The sequence below is a fragment of the Vicugna pacos genome, chromosome 15 (genome assembly GCF_048564905.1).
Source record: "Vicugna pacos chromosome 15, VicPac4, whole genome shotgun sequence".
Classification (NCBI taxonomy): Eukaryota; Metazoa; Chordata; class Mammalia; order Artiodactyla; family Camelidae; genus Vicugna; species Vicugna pacos.
Window position 1 is genome coordinate 55,965,805 of NC_133001.1, and position 27,415 is coordinate 55,993,219.

Below are 27,415 nucleotides of genomic sequence, written 5' to 3' on the forward strand. Positions count from 1 at the left end.
TTTTTTTTTTTTTGATAGACTCTTCTATCTAATGTATGGTTGCAATTCAACCATGATTTGACAGAATCAGATTACAAGATTTGTCCAATTCAGTAAAGAAGTTGCTTACATCATGGACAAACAAATGTGGTTCCATTAGGAATGTCGGTTGATATTTTTATTTACATAATGAATAAGTTGAAAATGAAACGATAAAGATACATGTTGGAACTTCACTCATTTATCCATAATGTGAGCCGTTTCTTTGCTGAGTTGAATCATGGTTTTTGGATACAGGAAGATTACGATCTCTTTTTTTTTAGCTATTCACAGTGTGATCGCTACGGGTCATCAGTCATGACATACTTTTTAAAGTTTAATGTGCATTATTTGCATTCCCTTCATTACTTCTAATTCGGGTCAGCAAACTTTTCCCGTAAAGGGCCAGATAGTAAACATTTGAGGCTTTGATGGCCCCGCGGGCGCTGCACAGCTGTTCAGCCCCAGCCCGCTGCTCTAAGGCCGGAGCAGCCACAGGCAGTCTGTAGGGAGACGGGCACCGGTGTGGTCAGATAACATTGCATTTATACGAACAGTCAGGGCGAGATTTGATGATCCCTGGTCTAAACAATCTATGATGTTTGCCAGTTTTCAAGTTGTAAATACTTTCACCATGGTGGATTTTAAGCTACTAACTTGACACCTCTGGGTGTGGAATCAGGAAGAGACGCTCATTCACTCTCCGTCATGTACCACTGCTACCACACAGGCCCAGGAGCTGTCAGCCACCTCGAGAGCACAGCCAATAGCAAAAGTCAAGAAGTAGTTGGGGGTCTGGGGATATAGCTCAGTGGTGGAGTGCATGTCTAGCATGCATGAGGTCCTGGGTTCAATCCTCAGTACCTCCATTTAAAAAATTATTAAAAAAAAATAAACCTAATTACCTCCCCCTGAAAAAAATTTTAAAAAAGAAGTAATTGGGAAGTGATGAGTTTTGAACATTTACTACCTATGTAATATAATTTATTTAATTTTACATTTATATCACTTAGATTTTGGTAATGGCTGAGTTTAACCACCAGTTTACAGAAATTCCTGAAAAACATAACAACTCTCATGAGCTGGTATGCATCAGATCTGGAACACTCTTGCAGATGGTCACCGCAGTGGACGACACAGTCTGTCCCTCCCAGCAGCCTCAGCAGACTGCTGGTACCTCTCACGGGCACCTCTGTGTCTTAGCACCTCGAACTGCAAGGGAGGCTGGGAAATGGGATACTTAGCCTTTGGCCTCTGTGGAAAGGAGAGCAAGGGTGACTGGAGATGGAAATGCCTATGGAGTGAGTCAGCCGAGAGTGTCCACTGCAGTTTCGTTCCAGAACTTTTCCATGACGCATTTGTATATGTTTAAATATACACACACGTTCGGGTACAGGCATAGAGATTTGTCTGTGAAGTGGAATTGCATTTTAAGCACACAGTTCTTTAACTTACTTTTCCACTTAACTCTGATTTTCATTATATATACATATGCATATCTCTTCATTCACTGGTGCTGAATTCTGTAGTGGGGCTTTCTATTTATTGTATGATTTCCATTTATTTTAATTAATATCATTGGAAACCTTTAGCTGGTTTTCCGTTTCTAGCATTAAGTATAGTGGTATAGTGAATATCTTTGTATCCTTGTGCATATAATAAGTGTTTCTGTTTTTTAGGATAGACTTCTTAAAGTGAAATCGGCAGTTTGGAGAGTATGTACAAATTCTGATGTCTACTGCAAAATCACCTACCAAAAAAGAGGTTTAAAATTTCGTTCCTACCAACTGTGTTTGAGGATGCCAGTTTCCCCCCACCCAAACTGGATATTGTCTACTTGTAAACTTTTGCTAATGGTATTCGATAAATCAAATATTACCATTCTAATATGCATTTCTGGATTATTACTACTATTTCCTGATCAGTCCTTTATCTTGAATCTAATTTACTTTTCTAAATGGTCTGGCCGTTAGAATTTTTTTATTCTGTAATTTGCTCATTCACATTCTCATCCATTTTTTCACTTGAATTTTTCATTCTTTTCTTGCTGATTTGTAGAATTTCTTTGTTAGCTATCTTAACCTATATGTAGTAAATAATTTCTGTTACTTATTTAATTTTATGTTATTTGCCATATGGAAATTTCCAATAATTTCTGTATGATAAATACTGTCAATACTTCTTCTTCATGGCAATTATCATTTTTGTCACACTTATGAAGGTTTCTCCAATTCCAGGATTTTGATGATGTTCTTTTGTATTTTATTCTAGACTTTTTATTGCCTTATTTTTTACATTTAGGTCTTTTCATAACCTGACTGGATTTGTGTGGATGTGTGTAGTGTGAACTGGAAAACGATTTTTATTTCTGAAAGGAGAGCTAACTTTTTAAACTTCATTCACCTCATTATCCTTTTCCCACTAACTTTATATGTAAGCTTTACAATAAACAAAACTTTCAGTTGTACAGGGAGTCTTTTTTTGGACTTTCTTCTCTTTTTGATTAATCTTTTGGTCTATTTCTGAGTCAGCGCTGCCTTATCAATCACGGTGACACAGGCTTTGACCAGGTGGGGCTAGGCAGGTTCCTCAGCATAGGTTTGTATAGTTTTACAGAAGACCTTGAAAATCAACAAACCAGGTTCCACTAAAAGTATTGTTGGGATTTTGATTGGGATTATGCTGTTAAATTTAGAGATTAATTTAAGGAGAGTGGACTTTAATGTTATTTGAATTTTCAAAATAAGTCTTAAAGTAAGGTAGTCCGTGCTAACACATACACCTCTTTCCTGCCTCAAAAGCTTTCATATGCTTGCTCCCACGAATTTCTAGTGTTTCAGGCTGACAAAGTACTGGCTGTTTTGATAGGTCTTTTTAACGTTCATAAAACATCCTTTGCCTTTAGGTTACTAAGAGTTCTATTTGGTGAAAACATTATTGAATTTTATTAGGTGCTTTTTAATGTATCTAACTACTTTCTCCCTTTGAGTCATCACTTTGATGACACATGTTAACTAGTCTTCCTATACTGAATAATTTTTGCATTTATCAGATAACCCCTGTTTGGTTGAGGTATCTCATTTTAAATTACAATTAGTTTTAGTGTTCTAAAGTCTTATTAAGGAATTATTTCAGTTATTTATTGCAGCATGACAAACCACCCCAAATTTAGTGGCTTAACAACACTTTATTATTGTTTTTCATGGTTCTATGTGTTGAGTCGAGTCAGCTGGACAGTGTTTGCTTGGGGTCTCATGCAGTTGTTACTAAATATTGGCTGGAACTGCAGTTATTTGAAAGCATGACTGCTTGACATCCAAGAGGGTTCCTTCTAAGGCTGGCCGTTGATACTGGCTGTTGTCTGGGAGATCAGTGGGCATTATTGACTGGAGCACCGACACGTTGCCTCTCCACGTGGGCTCGGGCTGCTCACATGTGGTGGCTGGGCTCAGAGAGAGTTTGCTAAGGACACATGTTCCAAGAAACCCAGGAGGAAGCAGCAAGACTTCCTATGACCCAGTCTTAAAGTTTCAGGAAGTCATTTCCATTGTATTCTGTTGATAAACCAAATTATTAAGTCTCACCCAAATTATTAAGATTCATGGTGAGAAGAATTATATTCCAGCTCTTGATGTACAAGCTACACGTGCAACAGGGAGGGTTGCACCTGGGGGCAGTGGTCTCAGAAGACAGTCTGTTCTCTGGCCTCACAATTCACACTCATTCATCCCACAGAAAAAATACACTGCCCTCCCCAGATCCCCAGCATCTTATCTCATGGCATCAAGCTCAAGATCTCTATCCTGTCATCTAAGTCAGGTCTAGTGTGGGTGAGGCTTCTTGGGTGTGGTTCTTAAAGTGCAGCTCTCCATGGGAGGACCAGTAAACTAGAGTCAAGTTCAAGGCCCCTGGTGTACCCAGTATACAGTGGTGAACAGTGGTAGTATAACTGTGGTAGACCTTTCTTTTCAAATGAAAGAGGAATGCAGGTCACTTAGCAATCCCTGGTGCATAGCAATTGTGAAATCCGGACAGACTCCTGTTATCACCTCCGTGATTAGGGCCCAGATCTAATCCCTACAAATGGTTCTCTGTGGCTCTTGACTTCACCCACTGGGCTCTTGACTTCATACCCTGAGCTTTCCTTCCTTTTTCATAGGCAATAACCAGATTTTGCAGTTAAATAGTTTTCTTAGCTTGCTACCTAACAGTAGATAATGGGGGACCTAGAGATCTATTTTCATTTTGAGTTCAATCTCATATAACTCCCTTAAAAATGATATGGGCTTCCTATCTATCTAATTGCAATCTCCTGCATTAGACAGAAGCTGCACTCACAGATCTTTGTTAGACAGTCTCTTGTTTATTTTGGTCAGAAAGAGCTGTGGGACAGCATCTTTAAGGTTCTTGACAGTGTTCCTGTCTAGCAGAGAGTCAAAGAGGTCTATATCCTTAAGATTCTTAGAAGCTCTTTTTTTAAAATCTGAGGACCTATGAAGATGTGGCCTTAAATCTTTCTGAAGTGTCATCACAGAGTACCCTTGACTTCATCTTTACCCTAATTGCTGTAGGGATGTTTTGCTGACCAGAAAGACTATCCTGAGTCCTTTCTATTTTTTTCTGAATTCTGCTCAAAGCCTGAACACTTCTCCTTTTCAGTTTCTCTCTCTTTACCCATTCCTTGTTGTATGCGTCTCAGAGAAACCTGTTGGCCCTTTTATGGGGTATGTTTCTTACGTTCCCTATTTCAACAGGCAGCAGTTCTCAGGTTCTGCCGCTGTACAGTCTGAGTTGCCCTTTCTCCGTTTCCTGTATGGTTTCCTCACTGCCCTCCAGGTCTTTGCTGGCAATCTCCTCGACACCTTTCCTGCTGCCACCTGCTACTCATCCTAAAGCCAGTGAGTGTGTTTTAGCTTTTTCCCGAGGTAGCATCCTGTTTTCACTTACCAGTTTCTGTTCTGATTATGTCCCTCCATCAAAACAGAGTGGCTTAAAAGAAACTGGTATATTATCTTGCTTATGATTCTGTGGGTCAGGAATTCAGGAAGTGTTCAGATGGATTGATACCTCTTTTTCATCTGACGTAAGCTTCTTCTCATAACACATCTGAAGACTTAGCTCTCCTTGGTGCCCCTCTCTCTGACACATTCGTCCTCCAGAAACTCTACGCGTGATGGTCTTGGGACAGTCACACTGCTTTCCTGACTACCAGCTTCCAAAAGGTAGAAGTGGAAACCCCCAGGCTAATTGTGGACTCCTCCAGGACTAGCAAAGTGTTCCTTCTGCCATCCTCTACTGGTCAGTGCTAAGTTAGGGGGCCAACGCAGGTTCAAAGTGGGTAGAGAAACACTCTTCCTCTTGACAAGGGAACAGAAGGTCAGGTTGTAGAGGAACATGTGAACGGAGGGACGTTGTTGCAGCTGTCTTTGGAAAATGCAATCTGCGACGTGACTTTTAGAAATTATGTGACGTTTGCTTTGTCGGCGCTGTGTGTGCACATGCATGTGTGCGATTCTATCAGCTGTAGCTGTCAGGAACGAACTAGCTCTGTAAATCGTTTGAATTAGGAAGCTTTCCTCCCTTTTTCTTTGCTCAGAAATAATTCCAGTAGATCTGAATTCCCTATTTAGATTATCCAAAGTTTGAAAGAACCCTTTTATGGAGCCACCTGAATTATCTACATGAGAAGTTTAAGATTTTAACTTAGCCAAATACACTGGCTTTTTTTCTGTTGATTTCTTCTGTATTATGTATGTTTAGAAAGTCCTCCCCCAATTTGCGAACACGTGAATATTTATCCACAGCCCCACTGTGTTTTCGTTTCATATTGTATATATAATTCTTTAATCCATATAGAATTGTTTACGTGAAGGGATGGCTCCCTTTCCCCATCCAAATTTGGTGAGAATTCATCCAATCCTGCTAATTTGCATTGCAGCCTCCATTTTACGCAGTGTTGTATATTCTAGCTTCTGTTTCTGTATTTCTATTCTCTTCTATTGATACGTAAATTCTCTTCTTCCCCGTACTGTATTTTTAACTATTACAACTCTCTCCCATGCCTCTTAAGATTGAAAATTACTAAATGTTTATGATTATAAAATGTGAATGAATACCACTTGATCCACACTAAGTGTTTATGATTTTAGGTGATTGAGGACAAGTTTTAAAAACCCCTATTAAGAACTTGCTTAATGTATATTTTAGCCAAATATTTTCTGGCTAGATTTTGTTTTCTAGAGAGAAGGAGGAATAAATAGAACAGACACAAACACTCACTGTATTCAGTTTTATGCTGTGAGCATGACTTCAGATATATTATGAGGTCTTATGGAAAGAAAAAATAAATAAAGGTAGGAATTAAATGCATTTACCGTTGAGATGGTATAAAATTCAAGTTAACTGAAGCAGACACTAGTGAAGTTTTTATAATTTATTGAAGAAAGCTATTTGTGGAGTAGATCTAGTAATGTTTAATTTTTGAACCATACCGTCTAGTTAATAAATTAGTTTAAAATGTATTCTTTAGTAAAATGAATCTTTTTATTTCACTAATCTAGCTTGTTTTTGTTTTCCAGATATTGTTTTGTCTTTGCTTTGGGATACCTCACAGTATGCCAAATTTCTAGAGTCTATATCTTTGATTATGGACAATATTCTGCTGATTTTTCAGGGTAAGATGAAAACTTTGATTCAGTAGCCTGTTTCTCTCTCCTAATATGTTGGTTAAAGGACAAAAATTAGTTGCATTTAGTAGTTCAAGAGAAAAACTCTCTTAGTTGAAAATTCTTTTATGAATTTAGCATTTTTTTCTTGAAAAAAGTGGTCTTTTATGTAATTCACAGAAATAACCTGGTTTTTAAAATTGTTGTATATAAAATGTCTGAATATATGGCAATTAAATTTGTTAATATGACATTCTGATACTGAAACCGTTGTCCAATTCTGATAGAAATTTCTGCAGTCACTTGTAACTTTTGAAAGTCAGCCCCTTTGAGCCTGCATCCTTGTTACCCTTCCTTCCTTCCTTCCTTCCTTCCTTCCTTCCTTCCTTCCTTCCTTCCTTCTTTCCTTCCTTCCTTCCTTCCTTCCTTCCTTCCTTCCTTGCCTCCCTCCCTCCCTCCTTCCCCCTTCCCTCCTTCCCTCCTCTCTTCCTTGGAGTCCCTTTCATACGGTCATTTCACCAGCTTCTATGTGACATCTGATTGCTTGTTCTTGCTTTTTAACCCACTGTGGGACTTTCTTTGGACCAAAGATCCTTGGACTAGCTTTTCGGTCTGGCTTTCCTGGAGAAGGCACTTGAGCATGTATTTTATTTCTGTACATTTCCCTTCCATGGAATGCTTTACATTCTTATATTTGTGTTCTACTGACTGGTGGAAATAACTTCTGGCACTTATTGCTTCAAAGGAGCTTTAGTCCCTCCGTGGTACTGGGTGGCTCTTTTTCCTGATTGTCTGTTATGAGATAAATTCAGTCCATATCCTTATGAATGAACTTGCTCACCATAGGATAAAGAGACACCTGCTGACACCTGGGTACCAAGTGAAGAAGTTGAAGATAAACCTCTGTAGTCTTTATGTCAAGCCGACAGCTTTCTCTATTGAACAAGATACAGAAGACCTGCTTTAGAGTCAGTCTTGGGTCATCTGGACGTATAAATAATTACCAGGAAATGCAGTTTAAGGATAAGTAAGTGGAAAAAATGAAACAAAACAAATCATGACATCTGTGAGAATAAAAAGTGTTCAACAGTAGAAAAGGACCAAAGCTATATGAGCTTAGAGAAAAATCACTGTTATGAAACATGAGAATTTAAGAAGATAAAATATCTTTTTCTACTTAATGAGACTAAAGTGGACTTTTACTTCTATTAAATAGATTTTTAAAAATAGGTTTGGATGAAAGAATTGATTGAAAAGCTCCTCTAGAAGAATTGCATCTGAAAGAACAAACAAAACCAAGGCAAAGCAAAATTGATTACATGTACTAAAATAACTAGTTAGTCAAATTAACATATTGAATAGAATTGAGAAATACACTTAGAATTCAGAAAAGGAGAGTAGATGCTGGTGATCTAGCTTATAAATAACAGGAACTCTTGAAGAAAAGAGCTGATGAGCAGAATCAGTAATTATATTGGGCCACCATGAGAATCTTGGTGAACTTGAAGAGGTAACCCAGGTCACATGTTGGCATCCTAGGATAATGAAAGTAGAGACTGACAGCTTATATTTTTAAGCCTCCAGATTTAGTAAGTAATTTAACATAGCTGAGTTGAATTCATTAATATGGACTGGTCCAAGTACAAATTTGTGAGACCCCGTGTTTGCTGGGTCCTCCTAACCCCTCCGTTTTAATCTTAGTCCTTTTTTATTTCCCTGATCTGCTGTTCTAAACTCTTGTCACTCTCTAGATAGGCTGACTCCTATCAAAACAGCAACATAATTTCCACTGAAATTTTTTATCAAAGTTTATTTCTCACTCACAGCACAGACCACTGAGGAGGGGGCCTCTGCTGCCCCACAATCATGTAGGAACCAGCCGTCTTCTTTCTTGTGGTCCGCCCTCCTTCAGGGTCTCTGGAATCCTCTTAAGTTGATGGAGGGGTGTGTCTGCTGTCGCGTGTGAGCAAGGAGAGAGCATGCCTGCTCGCCACTTCTTCTCCCGTTCTGTTGGAAAAGACTTGTTGCATGACCCCACAATTTAGAGGCTAGTTTACAGTAAAAGCAAAATGCATGTTAAAAAGTTTTATGTGACATGGCTTTAAGTATTCTGCTGAAGTTAAAATTTTTATTTAAATACAATTTAAAATATTTAAGTATGTTGCAAAAAACCAACACAGCATTTTAAAGGTGGACAACCTAATATAAAACTCTCAATTTCAATGTGTAATTTTTATCTATTAAGAGAAAACATTTGAACAGATAAAGATTAGACAGAGACAGATGAGGTCCAGGAGACCGTCCTGGCAGAGTGACGTTAAAAGACTCTTTTTCTTTTCTTTTTTTTCAATGGATGCAGGAGACAAGAGCATTTAGAAGCCTTGAGTGTCTTACAACACGTGAACAGAAAATACCCTGACTTGATCCTAATTAGAGTGAATGTAATAGCTGTCCAAAGTGCTGGCTGTCTGAGGAGAATGGAACTGAACAGAGTGACCCGTCCTTTATGCTCAGCTGTCCCGTTGCCCTGAAGTTAGAAGCACAGGAAGGGAAGCCAGGCTCTTGCTGAGGGATCACAGGGGCGCTCTTCTGTGTAGGGCAATGTTACCTGCACGAGGTGTGGAACACTGATGCTGTGTGTGTGCCTGTGTGTGTCTGTAGATAGATTGGTAGGTAGGTAGGTAGGTAGGTCGGTAGGCAGGTAGAGAGGTAGGTAGGTAGGTTGGTTGGGTGGTTGGTTGGTTGATTCAGGGTGCATTTAAAATATTGATTAGATAAAAGGGACCTGCCTCTTAATAGAAGCTCCATTTTGCAGAAAGGTTGAAAAGCTAGATTGTTCCCTTTCGTGTGGGCCTCAGAAGATAGGTTCAAGAGAGTATAAAACAGTTCAGTACCTTCCCTTTATATCAGCCATAACCAGTTAGGAAATATAATAGAAAAAGGACCCTCGTTTCAAAAACAATAAAAACTATGAAATATCTAGGAACACCTGTAAAAAGAAATGCAGGGGCCTCTGTGCAAAAAACCATAAAACTTTACTATCGGCAATTAAAGAAGACTTACTGGAGAAACACCTTGTTTATTCTGAAAGTGACATTCAGTTTTGGAAAGATGGTGCTTTTCTCGGGTTAAGCTGTAGGTGTAATGCAGTTCACGTTGGGGTTTTGAGAGAAATTAGACGAATTGATTGAAAAGTTCCTCTAGAAGAGTGCGTCCAAGTAGCACGTGCGGTGTAAAAACCTGCCACCGTCTGTGCAGCGGCCGTCGGCCAAATGCGTAGGGCGGACACGGGAGAAGACGAGTCAGAGAAGCCAGCGGAGAGAAGCAGGCCCACGGGGCAGACAGGAGATGGGAGGTCCACGTACAGAATGAAAATGCTGGGACTGCAGGTCAGTGGGGAGAGCCTCTCTCGATTATCCCATAAATGGTATTGAGACAGAAGAAGAAGGGCACGTGCTTGCCTCCTTGTAGATGGAAGCAGAAGCAGATTTTGGGGGGCAGGAAGTCCATGAGTTCTGACTGGAATATGTTGATTTTTGTGGAGCTGAAGGTTGGGTAATACATCCCCCCCAAAAGATACATGTGACATGTTTTCCATTCCAATCAAGAATATATTGTAGGGGAGGGTACCGCTCAGGCGGCAGAGTGCATGCTTAGCGTGCACGGGGTCCTGGGCTCAGGGTCCCAGCACCACCTCTAGAAACAAGCAAGTAAACCTAATTATCCCCCCCCCAAAAAAAGATAAAAAATAAAATTTTAAAAATAAAAAAATAAAATTTTATTAACATGAAAAAAAAAAGGACATATGCAGAGCTAACCAGATAGTGATCAGGTGCTCAGTATTTTATTACTGGTTACCCCTGTGTGTTCACTGAGCTAAGGTTTATTGAGCGAGTGCTGTGTGTTTTGCTCGGTGCTAAGTACTTTGGTAGGTGATGGTCCTGTCCAGCAGAAGAAGGGAGGGACCATTTGGTCTGAAAGCTTCGGGTGTGACTGTCTGGTTCCCCCTCCCCCGCCGTGTGGAAAGCCTCACCCCTTCTCCGTGTGCCCCCTGAGCCCAGTCCTGGAAGGCCCCCTGCTGCTCTTTATCACCCTCTGGCTGGCCGTGCTGTCAGTGGGGCTGATGTAAATTATTCAGCCCATAAACAGCAGTGTTCCGTCTATCCTGTTTCATCCTGCAGGAGCAGCTCCCGACACCTTGACCTACATTTGGTTGGGGAAACATTCCACCCAGCTGCTGCTAACGCAGTTCAGGTTACCCAGAGGAGACTGGTGTGGATCTGTTAGGTGGTTTGATTCGTCTGTCCCCCTCCTTACCTGAGCCTTTCCCCCGATTTTATTTGTCCACAAGGCAACGTGGTATAGTGATACGTATCAGAAATCTGCAGGTTGTCCTAAGACTCTAAAAAGCTGATAACCCGCCTGGCTGCTCAGCCCGTCTTGTCTGATGCTGCAGCCGCACGTAACTGCTTCCTTGTCTTCATGCTTTGGCCCGTCCGATGCTGCCTGCCCAGAGCCCCTCTCCCAACCTGACCCTCATGTCCACACCTCCCCGCTCCTGAAGGCCCAGGTGCAAAGACTCCTGCTGGAAGTGTTTTTCCCCTCAGTTTTCTTAGTGTGAAGTTCTCTCTCATTTATCTACACGTTTCTTCAAACATCTCATCTGGCACCTAATAACATTTTTATATAGTTATTTGCATACCTGTCTAGCTCCCCTTTTAGTGAGAAAGCTCCTTCAGAGACAGCACTTTACAGTGAATTGTTGTGCCCCTCCAGTGCCTTGTGCTCAGTAGCAGTTCCAGCATTTATTTATTTTATTTTTATTTTTTGGCATTTCATTCTTTCTTTAAATAACTTACTGAGGTGAAATTCACAATCTAGAAATTAACCATTTTAAAATGACAAATTCATTGGCATTCAGTACCTTCCTGATGTTGTGCAAACACCACTTCTATCTAGTTCCAAAACATTTCCATCTCCCAAAAATCAAACCTCTTACACATTAAACACTTTCCCTCTGTTGGCACCTCCTCCCAGCCCCTGGCAACCACCAGGATGCATTCTCTCTCTTAGTTCTAGTGTTTACTTATTTATTTTTACATTTATTTTATTTCATTTTATTTTGGGGGCAATTGGTTTTATTTATGTATTTACTTATTTATTTTAACGGAGGTACTGGGGATCGAACCCAGGACCTTGTGCATGCTAAACACGTGCTCTACCACTGAGCTACCCCCTCCCCCCTCTCTAGTTTTTATTCAATGAAGGTTTTATCAAACATCTGCTGTGTCTCAGCTACTGCTTACAGTTATCTGTCATATTGCTGTTTTATTTAATCCACACAGTGATTTTATTTTCCCCTTACTGTAAATAGTAACTTGGGGGTACATTAAACAGCTCCCCAGTCTTCTACACTGATACGTGATGAGTCTGGATTTCAGTTGTTTCCTGACTCACGTGTCCAGCTGTCTGTTCCCCACGTTTCTGCCCTGTTGTCTCATAGGTGTTTCGCACTGGACTTGCCTGACACTGAATCCCTGCTCCTCCTGCCTTCCTTCTCAGCCAGCTCTGTCCTTCTATTAGTTGCTCTGGTCAAAAACCTTGGTGGGCTCAGGCCTCAAGCCCTGTATCCAATTCTTCATCGGATCATCATCGCATCCTGTCGTCTTTACCACCAGAAGATGCCCGGCGTCCACCTCAGACCTCCTGTGCTGTCACCCCCAACTGAGCCCCCGTCCCCTTCCACCTCTTAGCCTCACCCTGGGACCCCCCAGTCTTTTCTACCCAGGGCCCAAATACATCCATTCAAAACCAAGTTAGCTCTCTGCCCGTCACCCTCCGGTCGTTCCCAGTCTCTCTCAGGTGGAAGCCAGCGTCCTCACGGCGCCCTGCCGAGGTCTCCCAGGTCCGCCCCTGCTGCTGTGTGTCTGCAGCACGTTCCCGTCCTCACTCAGCTGCTTCAGTCACACCAGCCTCCTCCCCAGTCTTCCCACTCGAGGCTGGTGAACTTGGTTTTCTTTCTCCTGGAACATTCTTACCTCAGACCTCCGCAGGGCTGCTCCCAGGCTCACGCTCGCCCGTCCCGTCCCTCCCTCTCCCCGCCCTGCTTTGTTCTGCTCAGCACCTGGCAGCGTCTGGCTGTGATACACTTACCTGTTAGTTTGTTCATTATCCTCTCTCTCCAGAGCAGCCTCAATTCCATGACGGCGGGAACCCTCTCTTGTTCAGGGCGTATCCCCAGCACCGGGGGCATTGTGGGTGCTCATTAAATACTTGTTTTCCGAGCGAGGGAGTAAAGGGAATGAGTGAATGGATGGCCCGGAAGCCAGCGGCCTTTTCCGTTCTCTCTCACTGCATATTCCTTTGGCGTCAGGTGCGTGGTGTTCATCGGCGTCAGCGGGTTCTGCTGTGTGTGCAGGAGAGAGCACCTGTGTACTTAGAGATGGCTGAGAGTGGACAATTAGCAGTTTGCCTCTGTCGTCTGGTCACTTGTCCCTAGGTGACAAATAGACCTTGTACCTAGTAGGTTCTTAGATGTAGTTTAGCATTAGTTTACAGGTATCTTTAGAGTTTAGCAGTCTCCTGGAGATAATGGAACAACCCAGAAAGTGATTGTTCTTTTTTAGCATTCACTGTCAGTTAATGTTTTGCTACAGTTTGGGTTTTACTGTGTGATAGAACTAAATCCTGTGATTCTCGTTCTTTGTAGAGAAAAAAAATGCATGTCAATGTTTTAGTTAAAAAAAAAACCAAAGTTAATTTGTATCCTTTTTTAAAAAAATCATAAGAGAAAAAAATGCATGTCAATTTTTTAGTTAAAAAAAAACCAAAGTTAATTTGTATCCTTTTTTAAAAAAATCATAAGAAGTCCAGAGTGTTTTGGTTCTTTACATCAGATGAATAATTTTTTTTGATATTACTTGAAACTGTTTCATCCGTTAAAGTACTTACTTTGAGCAGTCAGACTCCGTATCTTTCCGCGTTCCTAGCAGAGTGTCAGCGGGAGAAAATTCCTGTGATTCACCTTAATCTAACGATGTCATCATGTGGACGGTCCGGTGGCTCCACCCAGGCGCTGACCTCACTTGCTGGAGGGGCTGAGGCCGAAGGCTTCTCCCCCTCCTGCGTGGCATAGCCTCCCCCAGGGAAACAGGAGTCTTTCTGATTCACGTCAAGTTATCGCAGACTTCCTAGGACCTGGGAAGCGATTAGATGTTGGAGGCTCCGCTAGATGCAAAGCAAACCGGTCGTTAAAGTGTCAGCAGAGGTGTAAGTGAAAATTGTGCAAGTCACTCTAATTGTCACCAGACAGGTATTTATGAACAAAATTGCACTGTTGAGAAAACTCACTCCTGTTTATCTCTTTGTAAACCGCGGGATTGTCCTCATTTAGAGGAGTTTTCCCCGCGCGCTGGGTTCTGTGCAGTGGGTGAGGCTGGTCCTCCCCCCGCGTCACTCTGGTCTGTCTCCCGCCCATGCGCACATGTGCCTGTGATGGACTCACCGGTCCGTTTTCCCTCGGCTTTACTCTCTGAGCTCTCATTCCTCCCTTCATCCCTTACTGAACTTTCCCCGTAGTGCTTCTTTACTTTTCTTTACAAGATCCTCCTTCACGGTCCCTCAGCACTTATTTCATCTTCTGTCATCTTACTCTCATGTTAGCCACCCCTGAACGCACCTGAGACAGGCTGGACCAAAGGCTAGGGGACAGCCACCCCTTTAAAACGAAATGTTCAGCGTCAAGGATCATCAGTAAAGGAAACAGTAAAGTGATGTGAGACTCTTTTGCAAACCAGCTAATACTTTGAGCCTGACTGTACGTCAGGTACTGAAGGTGCAGAGATAAATCAGGCAGTAAGTTCATGGTTTTTGTGGTGACAGAAAAGTAAGTAACTACAGAGCAGTGTGGTAGATGTTTTCAAGCACAGATGAGAACGGACAGGTCGGGGGGAGTATAGTCAACCTACACTACTAGATCTTGACTGGACGCTCAGAAGATTCAGTTAATTTGGTATTTTAGAAATATTTATTCAGCACATACCTTGTGCCAGGCACTGTTCTAGGTGCTAGAGATTCAGTGGTGAAAAAGACGGTCAGGTCTTTATCTCATGGACCTTCCAAAAAGGAAAGACAGATTTTAAAACATCACCATAATTTGATAAATGAAACACCCATGAATGTGAAAAATTCATTGCAGGAAACAAGACAAGCAGCCGAGATGAAATGAAGGGTGTGTGTTGCATTTGGGCAGAGGTGGCTGTCTGAGGGAGAGCTGTCCCCAACCCCTTGTACAAAGGGACTTCTAAGCTGAGACTTGAATCTTGCACAACAGCTCCAGGAAGAGCAGTTGAAGTGGAGAGAGCCACGTGTGGAGAGTCCGGAGCTCCCCGCCATCTTTCCTTCTCTTTTAGGGAGCATAATTCTTGGTACCAGCAGTACAGCCTCACATCACCCAGTCCCCAGCCCAGCTCACTTTCACAGGAGAGCCTGCATCCCACACACCTGATGGAGGAGAACTTGCATGGGGCTCCCGGGTAGCCAGTGTATACAGTGAGGGCGTGAACTCCAAAAGCACAATCTTGCCTTTTTGTAACATCTTATGTGTGTAGACCTAACGGTTTAATTTGTCACTGAGTTGATAAAATAAATTTAATAATTATTTTGTCAGTTGTTTTTGTGATGTTTTAAGGAGCTGTGAGAACTAAAATTTAGAGCTAAAGGATATATTATAATTCATTTTGAGCTAAACTATGAAGGGAATTAGGGAGGGTGAGAAAAATGATTCTTTTCCCCCAGGGAAATGGAAATTATAAGACATATTTACAATCCTCAAAGGCATGTAAAAATATCTTGCAAAGTTAAACCGGCAGCTGGGTGTTGAAAGCAGCCTAGGGGTCAGGCTGGCCGAGAAGTCATTTCCGGAGAGTGAGTGGTGTAAATGTAAGGCCTGGCTTTGAGGGAACCCGGGAGGAAGCCTCCTTCTTTTCGCACTTTGAGTTGAAGACCACCACCAGACCACCCCCGGCGGGCTTTGTGCGAGACCTTGCCTGTGACGTGGGCAAGGAGCTGTGAGCTCTGGGGTCTGGGCATCTCCTAGCCAGTGGTCTGAACGCTTCAAATAAACCCTCACTGGCATTGCTGGCGTGGTGAGAAATCACCTCCTTTCTTTATGCATTGAAAGATGCTGGTGATGGAGATGCTGTCTCCTGCTCTGAGCAGTGGGGGCGGGGTCTTCCTGGGGGTCTGAGCCCCCGGCCTGCTTCTGCTGCAGCCTTTCCCTGGGGGGTGGGGGGGTCTGGCATGCTCCCAGGAGGGAGAGCTCACGGCCTGCATGAGCCAAAGCACGACTAACTCCTTGTCTTATTGAGAGCCCCAAATACAACAAGTAGCTTAGGGTTAGGACTCTAATACTGACGCCTGCAAACTAGCAAAAAAGGATGAAAATGTAGCCTGGTAGTTTTCTTGTGTGGATTTTTTTTCCTTTCCAAGTTATCCATTCAGTTAGAGATTATGAAGAATGGAAGAACAATGGCCATGTTCTTGCTTGTGACATAGATCTAAGTCCTCTTCCTGTGGCGTGTGCGTGGTTTGTGGCGGTAGGTGCTGCTCTAGGGCGTTTTAACAGCACCCCCCCCGCCCCCGGCCTGCCGCCTGGAGTGGGGATCCTGACTTCCTCCTCCCCCTTTTTCCTCATTTCCCTCTTTCTGTTTTTGCTCCACGTTTCCCCACCGGACTCTTCATTTTCTACCTATTCCTATTTTCCCTGGCAACTTACTTTCCATCTTTAAATTAAGCCTTGAGGCAAAAGCCAGCACAGTTTATTGAAAAATCCGGAGTCAGAGTCGGTAGCCGTGCATCCGGTGCCCGTGTGGTCCTCAGCCCTGGCCTCAGGTCCCAGAGCGTGAAGGGAGGAGGCGGGGCTGCATCCCTGCTCACGCGGGGCTTCTTCTGGAGGATGAGCCTTGTCTTCCCTTCCTTCCTCCTCCCCTCCTTCCTTCCTGCCTTTCTGCTTTTAAAAGTAAGGGGCGGGGCCCCGTTCCCCAGCTCCTAAACCTCCCCCAAACTCGGCAGCTCCTGAGTGACCTCTTTGAAATACCTGGGGGTCTTCTTTTTAATGTTAAAAAATTTCAGGATTTTGTACATATACACAGAATAAACTTTCATATGTTGTAAGTATCATTTTAAATGTCTTCTTTTGAAATACTTATTTTTTTATTTTGTCACAGCCCAATGATGATAATTACCCAGAAGATCACTAGTTTGGCTTGTGAAATTCATGATGGTAAGAATTTGGAAATTAATTTTTCATCACTGGAAAAGTTGTATTCAAACGATCTTATCTGATTGTATTTGAGGTATAACCATAATTTTTGCTCTCTACTAGAGGAAGGAGAGGGGTGGAGGTAAGATATGGGAAAATATTTAATTCTGCTTAAGGTTATTAAAGTGTACTCATCCTCCTTCACTGTTTATTCTTAATTTTGCATTCGGTCCAGTGACAAAAACAAAGTAAAATAGTGCAGTTCAGACATATGACCCACATTAGTGACAATTTAAAATATAAAGGAAACAGACATTTGGTCTAAACCAGGTTTTATTGATCCTGCTTCTTCTCTGTGTTACACACTTACTCAGATGTGAATGGTTTCCCCTGCCCCACCTCCCTTATACACACACATGCACACACACACATATATTTTTAGTGTAAATATTTATATATTCGTATTCTGTACCCTCTTTGCGGACACCGTGCCACAGCAAATGCCAGCAGTCAGGGCTCTGGGTCTCCAGAGTTACAGGAGCGTCCCCTTCAGGACAGTCATTTATCTGTAGCCCGGATGGTTTTCCAGCCTCCCTGTGTCCGTCGCCCATCCTGTGCCATCTGCTTGGGGGGACCTACATGTATTTTTTTAGTCTGTTGCCTCTTACCTTAGGCCTCTCCTGGGTCCTTAAATCGGATTTAAGCTCTAGCAAGTTGATGTGTAATTGTGAGTAATACTTTCCTGTTTGGGGGAGGTGATGAAGTGGACGAAGATGGTATATTAAGTCCAGTTCCATTCACTAGAGTCACGTAGAAGTGAGGAGATCCTTCCCTGCTTTATTCCGAGCTGCTAGTCCGTACCGCTGAGGTTAGTCATTGGCATCATCCAATTATAGAAACACTTTGGTGTCTCCTTCTGAAAAGTCATCATGTTTACTGTTAATTACGCTAGCATTGGGGAATTTTTTGACATAGCAATAATTTCCTTTAGAAAGGAGTCCAGTTAGTTCCCTGACTTGTGTTATTTATCTTACACAGAGACAGACGCGCTGGATTGCGTGCAGATAGATGGTCCTCTCGCACGTTTGGGCCTGTGTTGCAAGGAGAACGAAGGGGGCTAGTTACACCAAAATAGTGATTACAGCATGAATTTCAAATGAGGGAAGTGATGAGAGCGAATGGGAGGAAATACCTTTTTTTTCTTGGGAGAAATCATAATTGATAAATTACCTATTTTTATTTCTCAGGGATGTTCCGGAAGGATGAGGAACTGACTCCCTCGCAGAGAGGCTTAGCAGTCAGGTACGTGCCTCCGCATCGTCTCCTTTGTGGTTCACGCTCCCTCTGCTGGGGACGCACACTTACTTACATGGCCAAGGCTGACTTGTCTTCCTGCAGGCGCTCAGTTCACGAACACCAAACCTTCCTCCCTCTGCGCACCTCCTGCCACCACATCTCGCTGGGCTGGGCTCCCTTCTTCTTCTTCTTTTTTTAAATTTTATTTATTTATTTATTTTTTGTGGGGGAGGTAATTAGGTTTATTTATTTATTTGTTCTTGGAGGAGGTACTGGGGATTGAACCCAGGACCTTGTGCATGCTAGGCATGTGCTCTATCACCTGAGCTATACCCTCCCCCAGCCAAGCATCCCTTCTGAGGCTCCCACAGTGCCTTGAACATACCATCGTACAGTGTGCACCTCCTGTGTGCCGTGAGGCTGTCTGCGAAATTTTCTGTCTCTGCTGCGAGGCTCTGAGTTCCCTGAAGACAGGCAAGACTTACGGTCTTTGGGTAGTAATTACAGGTAATAATTGCAGCTACCACTTAAAGACCGATAACTTGATGGCAGGTACTGGAATTAGATGCTGTGTTTTGAAATAAGGAAGAACCAGCAAGATATTCTCATGGTTATTTGAGGAATTTGCTCTGGGCTAGGCCCCTGCTTCACGTACTGTAGGTCCTCTGTTGACCCGTCTAAGGGATAGCTTAATTTCTTGGCAGGGCCTGTCTTAATCTAATATAATTAGAAATTAAATACTTGTTTTACTTAAAGAAAAACTTCCTGCATAGCACGTTGTTTCCTGCAAATCTAGACCTGATACCTGCATGGCTGTCAGAAGAATGAGATGATTTGTGCCGTAGGTAGATGCTACCCTAAGCATTCGCCTTTGATCCAGGAAGTAGGTCTTGAGAATATTCTTGTATTTTCCCCATTTTAAAAATTATTCTGTCTTGATACTCACCATAGTCAGTCTTGAATATACACTTGAATATCTTTAGTTTGTGAGAGGTTAATTTGATCTGGATTCTGTGATCTTTGGGAGTCCTCGGTCCATTCCAGTAACTGCTTGTTAACACACAGTCAGCCTCTGTCTCCCCGTCCCTCCCACGTGGCCACCTGACTAAACCCCAGACCTGGTTAAATCCAGCTCTCCACCTACCTCAACAGTAGAAGAGGGCGGAGTGGACAAACGCTCTCTTGCCGACTGGACTCATTCTGAATTGGTCACCCCAAATTCAGCATTCTGGACATGAGGCTTGCCCACAGCTCTGCCACATTTCCTCCATCCACTTCCTTTCCCACTCTCTGTCAGGGGCTGTGGGGTTCTCCTGTCTCCTAGACTCCCAGCACTCCCTCCCCCACGCTCAGGTAGGATGGTAGCAGAGTTTGTAACAAGTATCAATTAACCCACTGCTGATCTGCTGCCATTCTTTCCAGTTTGCCCTTAACTTTGGCAGATGTGACTGTCAGCCTCCTTTCACATGTTCCTCAACCTCTCAGCACCCTTGGACCCATTTGATCACTCAGTCCTTGAAATGGCTTTTTCACTTGCCACCCAGGACACACATTTTCAGTTGTCACAAAGGAGAGGGGTGTGCTACTGACTTCTGACGGGCAAGGGCCAGGGATGTTGCCAAGCATCCCACAGTGCACAGGACAGTCCCTACAGCAAAGCAGTAGTGTCCAAAAATGCCAGTAATGCCGAGAATGAGAAGACAAACCTGAGACAACACATAGTTGATAGCAAACAAATATGGGGTGAAAGAGTAAATCTTTCATCAGTGTCATGAATAGAGGATTACTCCTGTACTCAGTTCCAATTTTAATAGCGTGTGCTATAGTTACCTACTTCTTTCCTGGTGGAAGAGAACAAGACTTGTCATTTGATATGACATTTGAGCCGGCATTACTTCAGTGAATTTCATGGTTCAGAATTATCTCCTGTCCTTGCAGATTGCGATACATAGTTTGACTTGGTTAGATTGATGCCCTGGTGGTGTTTTGGTCTTGAAGTGAGCGGTGTTGCCGGAGCACAAGGAGCCCTTTGGCAGCCTTGCGATTCCGGGGCGCGTGTCCAGTGTTTGGGGTGGGAGGACCCCTCCCCACGCCAGCTCTCCATGGGGAGACCTGCAGGAGCAGATCTGCCAGACGCCCTCCGCTCTCATCAGTTTTGAGCCCTCAAGACCGAATACGTAAGGTTCAAAACATTTCTTTTTTTTAAACATTTTTTGTATTGAGTTACAGTCATTTTACAATGTTGTGTCAAATTCAAAACACTTCTAAATGTAGGAAAAGAATTCAGGAAAGAATTTAAAAGGAGTTGTGGCTAAGTGGTAACCCAGCTGTGTGATGGGTGGACCACAAGCACTGCTTGCTCTGATTGTTTTTTTATAAAAATACGTGTGAGGGGGTTCTGCAGCTTCTCTTGGCTGCAGAGTGTATTTGTGCTTTTTTGGGAAATCACTTCTCATATTAGAGAGGAAGAGGGTTGTAACACATTCAAGAGCCTGTTTCCTGTCCGAGGTGTAGTTGTTCTTTTATTTATGATCATTTGTATCTGTCAGTGGATGGCAGACTTGACAAATGAGTTGGTTTTTAAAAATTACAAAGATACTCCTAATGCATTGATACGATGAAGATACATGGTTTACCCAGTCTTCTGTGTTACTGTTTTTCACCCGGTTACCTGCATTGAGAACTGGAATGTTTGGTTAGCTTTAGACGCCATGTGTTGTTTGCACTGACCTCAGAGCAACTGAATTAAAAAACATCACAAGACATCCTTGAACCTTTCCCTCTCACCCCCCATATCCGGTCCATCCGCAGACCCCCGGCTGTCCTGCCGGAACACACGCAGATGCGGCTGCGCCACTCACCGCCCCCTGGAGGCCAGTGGCCTCCTGACTGGTCTTCCCACTTACACCCTCCTCTGTCCACACATATGGGCTGGAGGGGTTCTTTTGAAACATAGGTGTTTTAAAACCCTGCTGTAGTTTTTCATCACATTCAGAATTAAATCCAGAGTTCCCTCCGTGGCTTGTAAGGCAGGCCCTCGGTTACCTCACCTCTGACTCCCTCCCTCTTTCCCTGGTTCAGGCTGCTCCAGCCGTGCCGGCCTCCCTGCTCCTAGGAGGGCCCCCGTCTCTGGGATTTTGCCCTCGCTGTTCCCTCCGCCTGGAGTCCCTGTCCTGGGCTCACACGACTCCCTCGCTCACTGCTCAGATGTCTCCTGATCAGAGAGGCCTTCTCTGACTTACTGATGTAATAAAACACCCCTTCTCCTTGAAGCACTTAGCATCTCTGAAAATATTTCATGTGTTTTTTAATGTTACCTGCAACTGTTCTGTAAGCCCTGAGAATGCGGGATCTCTGTCTCGAGTCCCGCAGTGTCTCTGGACCTTGGAGCACGTGTGCGGTAGCTGGTTCACACGAAGGCTTGAGAGAATGAGTGACTAGTGAGCGATGATTCTTGCTGCCGTATCTTGTGCACCTCGGGTTTGTCTCATCAGGAGGAGTTAGGTACAAACCCTTTGTAGTTGCTCGTAGAGGTCTGTATGTAAACTCTTATCCAAAAATACTGTTGAGCATTCCTTCATCCTGAACCTCTCAATTCTTCTCATGTGGATGCAAATGAAAATTAAAGCTCATTTTATCTCAGAAATGGTCAGACAAGTGAGGTCGGGGACGTCGCTCCCGTCACGTTTTCTGGAAGCGGATGTTCCCTCTCACGGGTTGCGTGTCTTTTCATTGCAGGCGCATGCCGAGCCTTCTGGAGTATTTAAGTTACAACTGTAACTTCATGGGCATCCTGGCAGGCCCCCTCTGCTCGTACAAAGACTACATCACGTTCATCGAAGGCAGGTCGTACCATGTGGCACAATCAGGTGAAAACGGAAAAGAAGAAATGCAGTGTGAAAGGGCAGAGCCGTCCCCCAACGTAAGTGCGCGAGGGCCACCTGCAGCCTCCACGGCCTGGCTTGATTAGCCTTGTTTATTTAACGATACTAATGTTTTCAAGTTCTGAATGTACCCATCTATTTCTTCAAAAAATATTTCTCCAGACAAATGTTCACACAGCCCCCGGTGGTGATGCCTGGCAGAGGCACAGTCATGACTGAAGAGCAGAGGTCAGGTTCCTTAAAAAACCGGGAGGAGATCCTGAGTAAGAATAGTGCTTTGGGGTCCCGGGGTGCTTCACAGGAACGCCCGTCTCGTGGAGCGACCAAGCCTGATTTTCCGGGCTTTTTCCTGCCCTGTACCTTACGTTCCAGCACAGTCAGTGTTCTCTGTTCCTCTCCTGCTTTCCCTTCTTCGTCCTGATCATTGCCAGCTGAAACCTTCCTTCTCTTTAGAGGCCTACTTCAAATAGCACCTTTTCCATAAACCCTTGTCCGATTTTCACAGCAAAAGAGAAGCAAGAGCAGGCACTCTGACGGCACTTTCGGCCCCGACGGCAGCCTTACGAGGCCAGTGCTCCATTCTCAGTGCTTCGCAGACGAGGAAGCCGAGGCTCGGAGGCTGAGTAATTGGACCAAGGCTTCCTGGGTTGGCGCTGGGAGGACAGGAGTTCAAAGCCAGGCAGTCTGTGCCCCACCACTGAGCGTGATCTCGACTTCCTTGGAGCTGCCGGGGTGCCTGGCACCGCAGGGAGAAGGGCTGTGAAGCTCCGTGCAGGCCGAGTTCTGCTGGATTCGATCTGGACGAGCCTGAAAGTCCCATGGGAAGCAGGCCAGTCAGGGAGTCTGTGAGGCAGAAGAGGGGGAGCTAGCCTGTTTCCTCCGAATGTGGGGTTCAGAGCAGACCACCTCCTTCCTAAGTTATTGTGAAATGAAGAGTGGGTGAAGAGGTGCAAAATCTCTTGTATTTTCTCTTTTCTGCCATGTGACTCATTTTGTTTTACACCAAAAAGGTGCTCTCGTCTCGGTGCTTCCCATCCCCAGTCCGGTGTTAATCGGTAAGACTGGGTCGTGGAATTGAGTGTATTCAGATCTCCTCCGTTGACTGTCTTGTCTCCCCAGGCTGCCCACTTAACCCTTTAGAGGCCTCGCTGCCATAGGAGGAAGCCAAGGTCATCATAAACAGCTGTGATATTCCGGAAGTTAATTCTGGAATACTGGAAAGGGAATTAAAATCCAGGAATCAAGATCCTGGACATAATTTTGTAAAATAATTGAAAAATATCAAGTGCAGGAAATATAAGTCGTAGAAAATCAAACCCAGCAGAGAACAGTGTAAATGTGTGTATTGCTTCTATCACCTCACTGAATTTTTATGGGATTCGTGCTTACAAAATACCGTTTTCCTCCCTCAGGTTGTGGACATCATAAATGAGAGGTTGTTGACAATAGCAAATACTCTTATTAATACATTATCTCACTATTTTAGTATATTTTAAATTTAAGTTCCATGTGTACATAGCTCACACAGTCAAACAGTGCAGTTGTTTACAGATCACTCAGAGGCACTTGGAAGCTCTTTGTGCATCAGTGGTGGGTGTAGTCCCTTCAGATCCAAAGCGGGTCAGTCAGGTAGCTGGTGGCCCGTTTGTTGGGGACCTCCTAGTTGTCTTTGCCTGTGTTAGTGAATATACAGGCTTGGCCACTGAACCAGGGACCTGAATAAACAGCAGGCGGTGAAACAAGGTGGAAGTTGATTCTTCGCTCACGTGACAGCTTAGGTGTACGTTGTCCGAGGATATCATGGCAGCTCCGTGGGTGGGGGCTCCAGGCTCTCCCCTGTTTTTGCCATCCTTAGGGCAAAAACTGCTGGTCCCTGGAGCTGGGCAAGGAAGGGGCTAACGATATCACCTCTCAGGATGCCTTCTCCATGGTCTCCACGATCATTCCAGCACTTACCCAGCCCCCTGCCCTGGACGTGCATCCCTGAGCCTGGCTCATCTCTGGTTAGGCTTCCCTGAGAATTAAGTTCTGGCTTCCTGCTAGAATGTGGAGGGGTGTACATCTTCTGTGTAGGGAGGCTCTAGGAACCAGGGGTTACACCTGACTTCCCAGCTGTAGGTCCCCTCACCCCCGCCTTTCAAAGTACCTGATCTGGAATTGTCCGAGCCTTTTGGGAACTTCTCATTGGTTTGTACGCCAGCTGGTAGTTGACATCTGGTATATGTTGCTTTAATTTTTTTTTTCAAAATGAGGCTGGAAGCTAGTATATATAGTCTCATGGCCACAGTATTTCTTGCTGTTACTAAAATGATACACCCAATTTTTAGCTTAATCTATGAGGCCATTCAGTTCATCTCACTTCATTTATAATTACAATTTTTCTCTAATTACCTATTTTAAATCTCTTTCTATTCAAATGTATAGGTTAGATATTTGGTGGGCGGTGGGGGGAGAAAAGGTAGCCTTAGTTTACAGGAGAAAGCTTTGAAAGACAGCCAGGAAAGTGAGGAGGAGAACAGCTGTAGCACAGAGTCCTTGAACATCCGGCACCTCCTGACAAGGGCAGCCTGACAGTAAAGCTGAGCGTCTCTGAGAGCGCGGGAATCTGGCATGTGCCCTGACTCTGGCCTCTGGCCCTTCTTTGGGCACCGGTCCAAGATGTGTTAAATATGGGTGTTCATCTGCAAATCACTTTAGCTAATTTGGATATTGTTTGCTTACTGCACGGGATGCTAAATGCAAGTGTTTTGTTACATTCTTTCATCTGGATCCAGCCTTTTCTTTCATCCCTTCACAGCCTGTATAACCCCCTTTATATGGAGTCAGATTGAAATGGTCTAGCCTGCTAAAAATACAAAAACGCCATGAGTTGGGTTCTGTCAAGGTAATTTAACCTCTCCAGAATATAGTGAAGATCGACCTTTTCTTTCCATCAGGATCTTTTATGCAAATCTTTTCGTTTTCTCAGGTGTATAGCTGTTTGGGTTGTATCATCTTGAACAAAATTGTATAAAAGAACTTTCAGATTTAAAGAAATGTAAACGCTGTTCATTGTAAAAAAAAAATAGTGTCCAGGAAATTCCTAGAATTTGGAAAATAGGGAAAAAGCACAATGGAAAAAGTAAGTCGTGTGTGTTTGTGTAATCATGTAAAATCCACTACCTAAAGTTTTTAATGTTAACATTTTTGTGTAGTCGTACCTATACATCTGTGTTTGTTTTAGAATTTTTAAAATTTACTGACAGTCCTGAAAATACCTGAAAATTTCCAATGTGATCTGAGCCATAAACTGGCGGCAGTCATTAGAGATAAGGCTGGAGGTTTCATACTGTGAGACCATGCAGGCTTTAAATGCTAAGCTCCACGCAGTTTGTGATTTTTGACAGAGTTACAGGGTGAATGCTGCATTCAGGAGGAATATTCTGGCAATTCTATGTAAAACGAAGTATAGGGAGCATGGATTAAGTGCATGAAATCCTGTCTCACGCTTGCAGATGGCAGTTATTCAGAAGCTCTTGGTCTGTGGGCTCTCCTTGTTTTTTCACCTGACCGTCTCAAGAACGTTGCCAGTGGAATACAACATTGATGAGCGTTTCCAAGCTACAGCTTCGTGGCCGACAAAGGTTGTCTATCTGTATGTCTCTATTTTGGCTGCAAGACCCAAATACTACTTTGCATGGACGTTGGGTGAGTAACACGTGAACAGACTTCTCCGTTAGCATGTGGAGGCGTCCTCCCCAGTAGGTGGCCCTGAGAGTGCCCTCCTGAGGACACGCAGTTAGAGGCCAATGAGAGAAGCTAGGGCCGCCTATGCAGAAGAAATAAACCTCAGTGCTCATATCCCACATACAAGGAGGTAGCCTCAAAACTGTTAGGAGGTCCTAAATACTGGATCAAGGCCCGTTTTATTATAATATCAGATAAAAGTGAGAATAAAGTTACTTTATTTAAGAATAAAAGCTGTGGGGAGGGTATAGCTCAATTGGTAGAGTACAAGCTTAGCATGTATGAGGTCCTGGGTTCAATTCCCAGCACCTCCGTTAAGTAAGTAAATAAATAAACCTAATTACCTCCCCCCTCGAAAAAACAAACAAAAAAGATTTTTTTAAATTAAAAAAAAGAATAAAAGCTAATAGGATATGATAACATACATCTTCTGGGAGAACATGGTAGTTTATTACATAGGTCTTTTTTTTTTTTTTTTGGCTTATAGTTATTTTTATTACTGCAAGTTCCGTAATAAAAATCCCACTTGAACTTCTGATTTTAGTTATCTGTGTCTTAATCCTTGTCTCCCTCTGTGTGCCACAGCGGACGCCATCAATAATGCTGCCGGCTTTGGTTTCAGAGGCTATGACAAAAACGGAGCAGCTCGTTGGGACCTAATTTCCAATCTGAGAATTCAGCAGATAGAGGTTAGTAAATCATTAGGAAGTTGATTACCATATGACACTTTAAGTACTGTAGTTTGCTTTCATAGGCTAGGGTTTGGTGTCCCAAGAGCGGTACTGACGATACTGGAAGCTTTATCATAAGAATCCTCATTCTTCCCTTCACCCAGTATTTATTGTTCTTCAGCCACGTGCCCAAGGCACTAGGGGTCCAGGGGATGAGATCCGAACAGTTGGGCACCCCGGGAGCTTTGATCTAGCCGGCGTTACAGGGACACAGAAAGGCTGGTTGTGATGAGAGGGGCATAGGGGACTGCAGGTTAGGAATCCACCTTAGACTAGGGGGCTCGGGGCCCTGAAGGACACAGGGTCACAGGCTGAGTCCTAAACGGTTATGAGGAGGCAGCCAGGCACTCCAGGCCGAGGGGGCGGCCTGAGGCAGCAGGGGAGGGGTGTGGTAAAACTCCTGCTGGTATACAGCGTAGGAAGTATGACTGATGAGGCTGGAGAAGTAGAGGCCGAGGCAGGCACAGTCTTAGAGGCCGCGTGAAGGGTTTTGAACTTTCTTACAAGAGCGGCGGAGCTTGCGGGTGGGTGACGTGCAGGCCCGTGAGCTGATCGCGTGTGTGTGTCAGGAGGATCGGCTACGTCAGGTCGAAGGTGTTACCCTCGGAGGCAGTGACCTGTTGGGAGGGTGTTGTGTTAAGCCAGCATGACAGTGACCTAAACCAGGGAAGTGACAGTGGGCTGGAAAGATGTGACCACATTGGAGAGCTGTTTAAGACGGTGGTGCCTGGTGGGGCATCCAGTTCAGTCCCCTGTGACCGGCCACCGGAAGGTCATTTTCCTGCTCTGTCAGCAGGACTTGGTGATACGCTGGAATCAGCAAGAGAGGATGAG

At 43.9% G+C, this 27,415-nt stretch overlaps 1 protein-coding gene across 2 annotated transcripts in view; it reads left to right on the forward strand.

Annotated features, from left to right (window-relative positions):
• Positions 1–27,415, forward strand: part of MBOAT2 (membrane bound glycerophospholipid O-acyltransferase 2) — a 110,544-nt gene that overhangs the window by 69,336 nt on the left and 13,793 nt on the right. The window contains exons 4-9 of one of the 2 annotated variants that reach the window (XM_072938238.1): positions 6,597–6,692; positions 16,910–16,965; positions 18,192–18,246; positions 21,979–22,162; positions 25,619–25,811; positions 26,436–26,539. In XM_072938238.1, coding sequence (XP_072794339.1) covers positions 6,597–6,692; positions 16,910–16,965; positions 18,192–18,246; positions 21,979–22,162; positions 25,619–25,811; positions 26,436–26,539 — 688 coding nt within the window. The remainder of the gene's footprint in view (positions 1–6,596; positions 6,693–16,909; positions 16,966–18,191; positions 18,247–21,978; positions 22,163–25,618; positions 25,812–26,435; positions 26,540–27,415) is intronic. The other variant, XM_072938239.1, reaches the window with a different exon arrangement.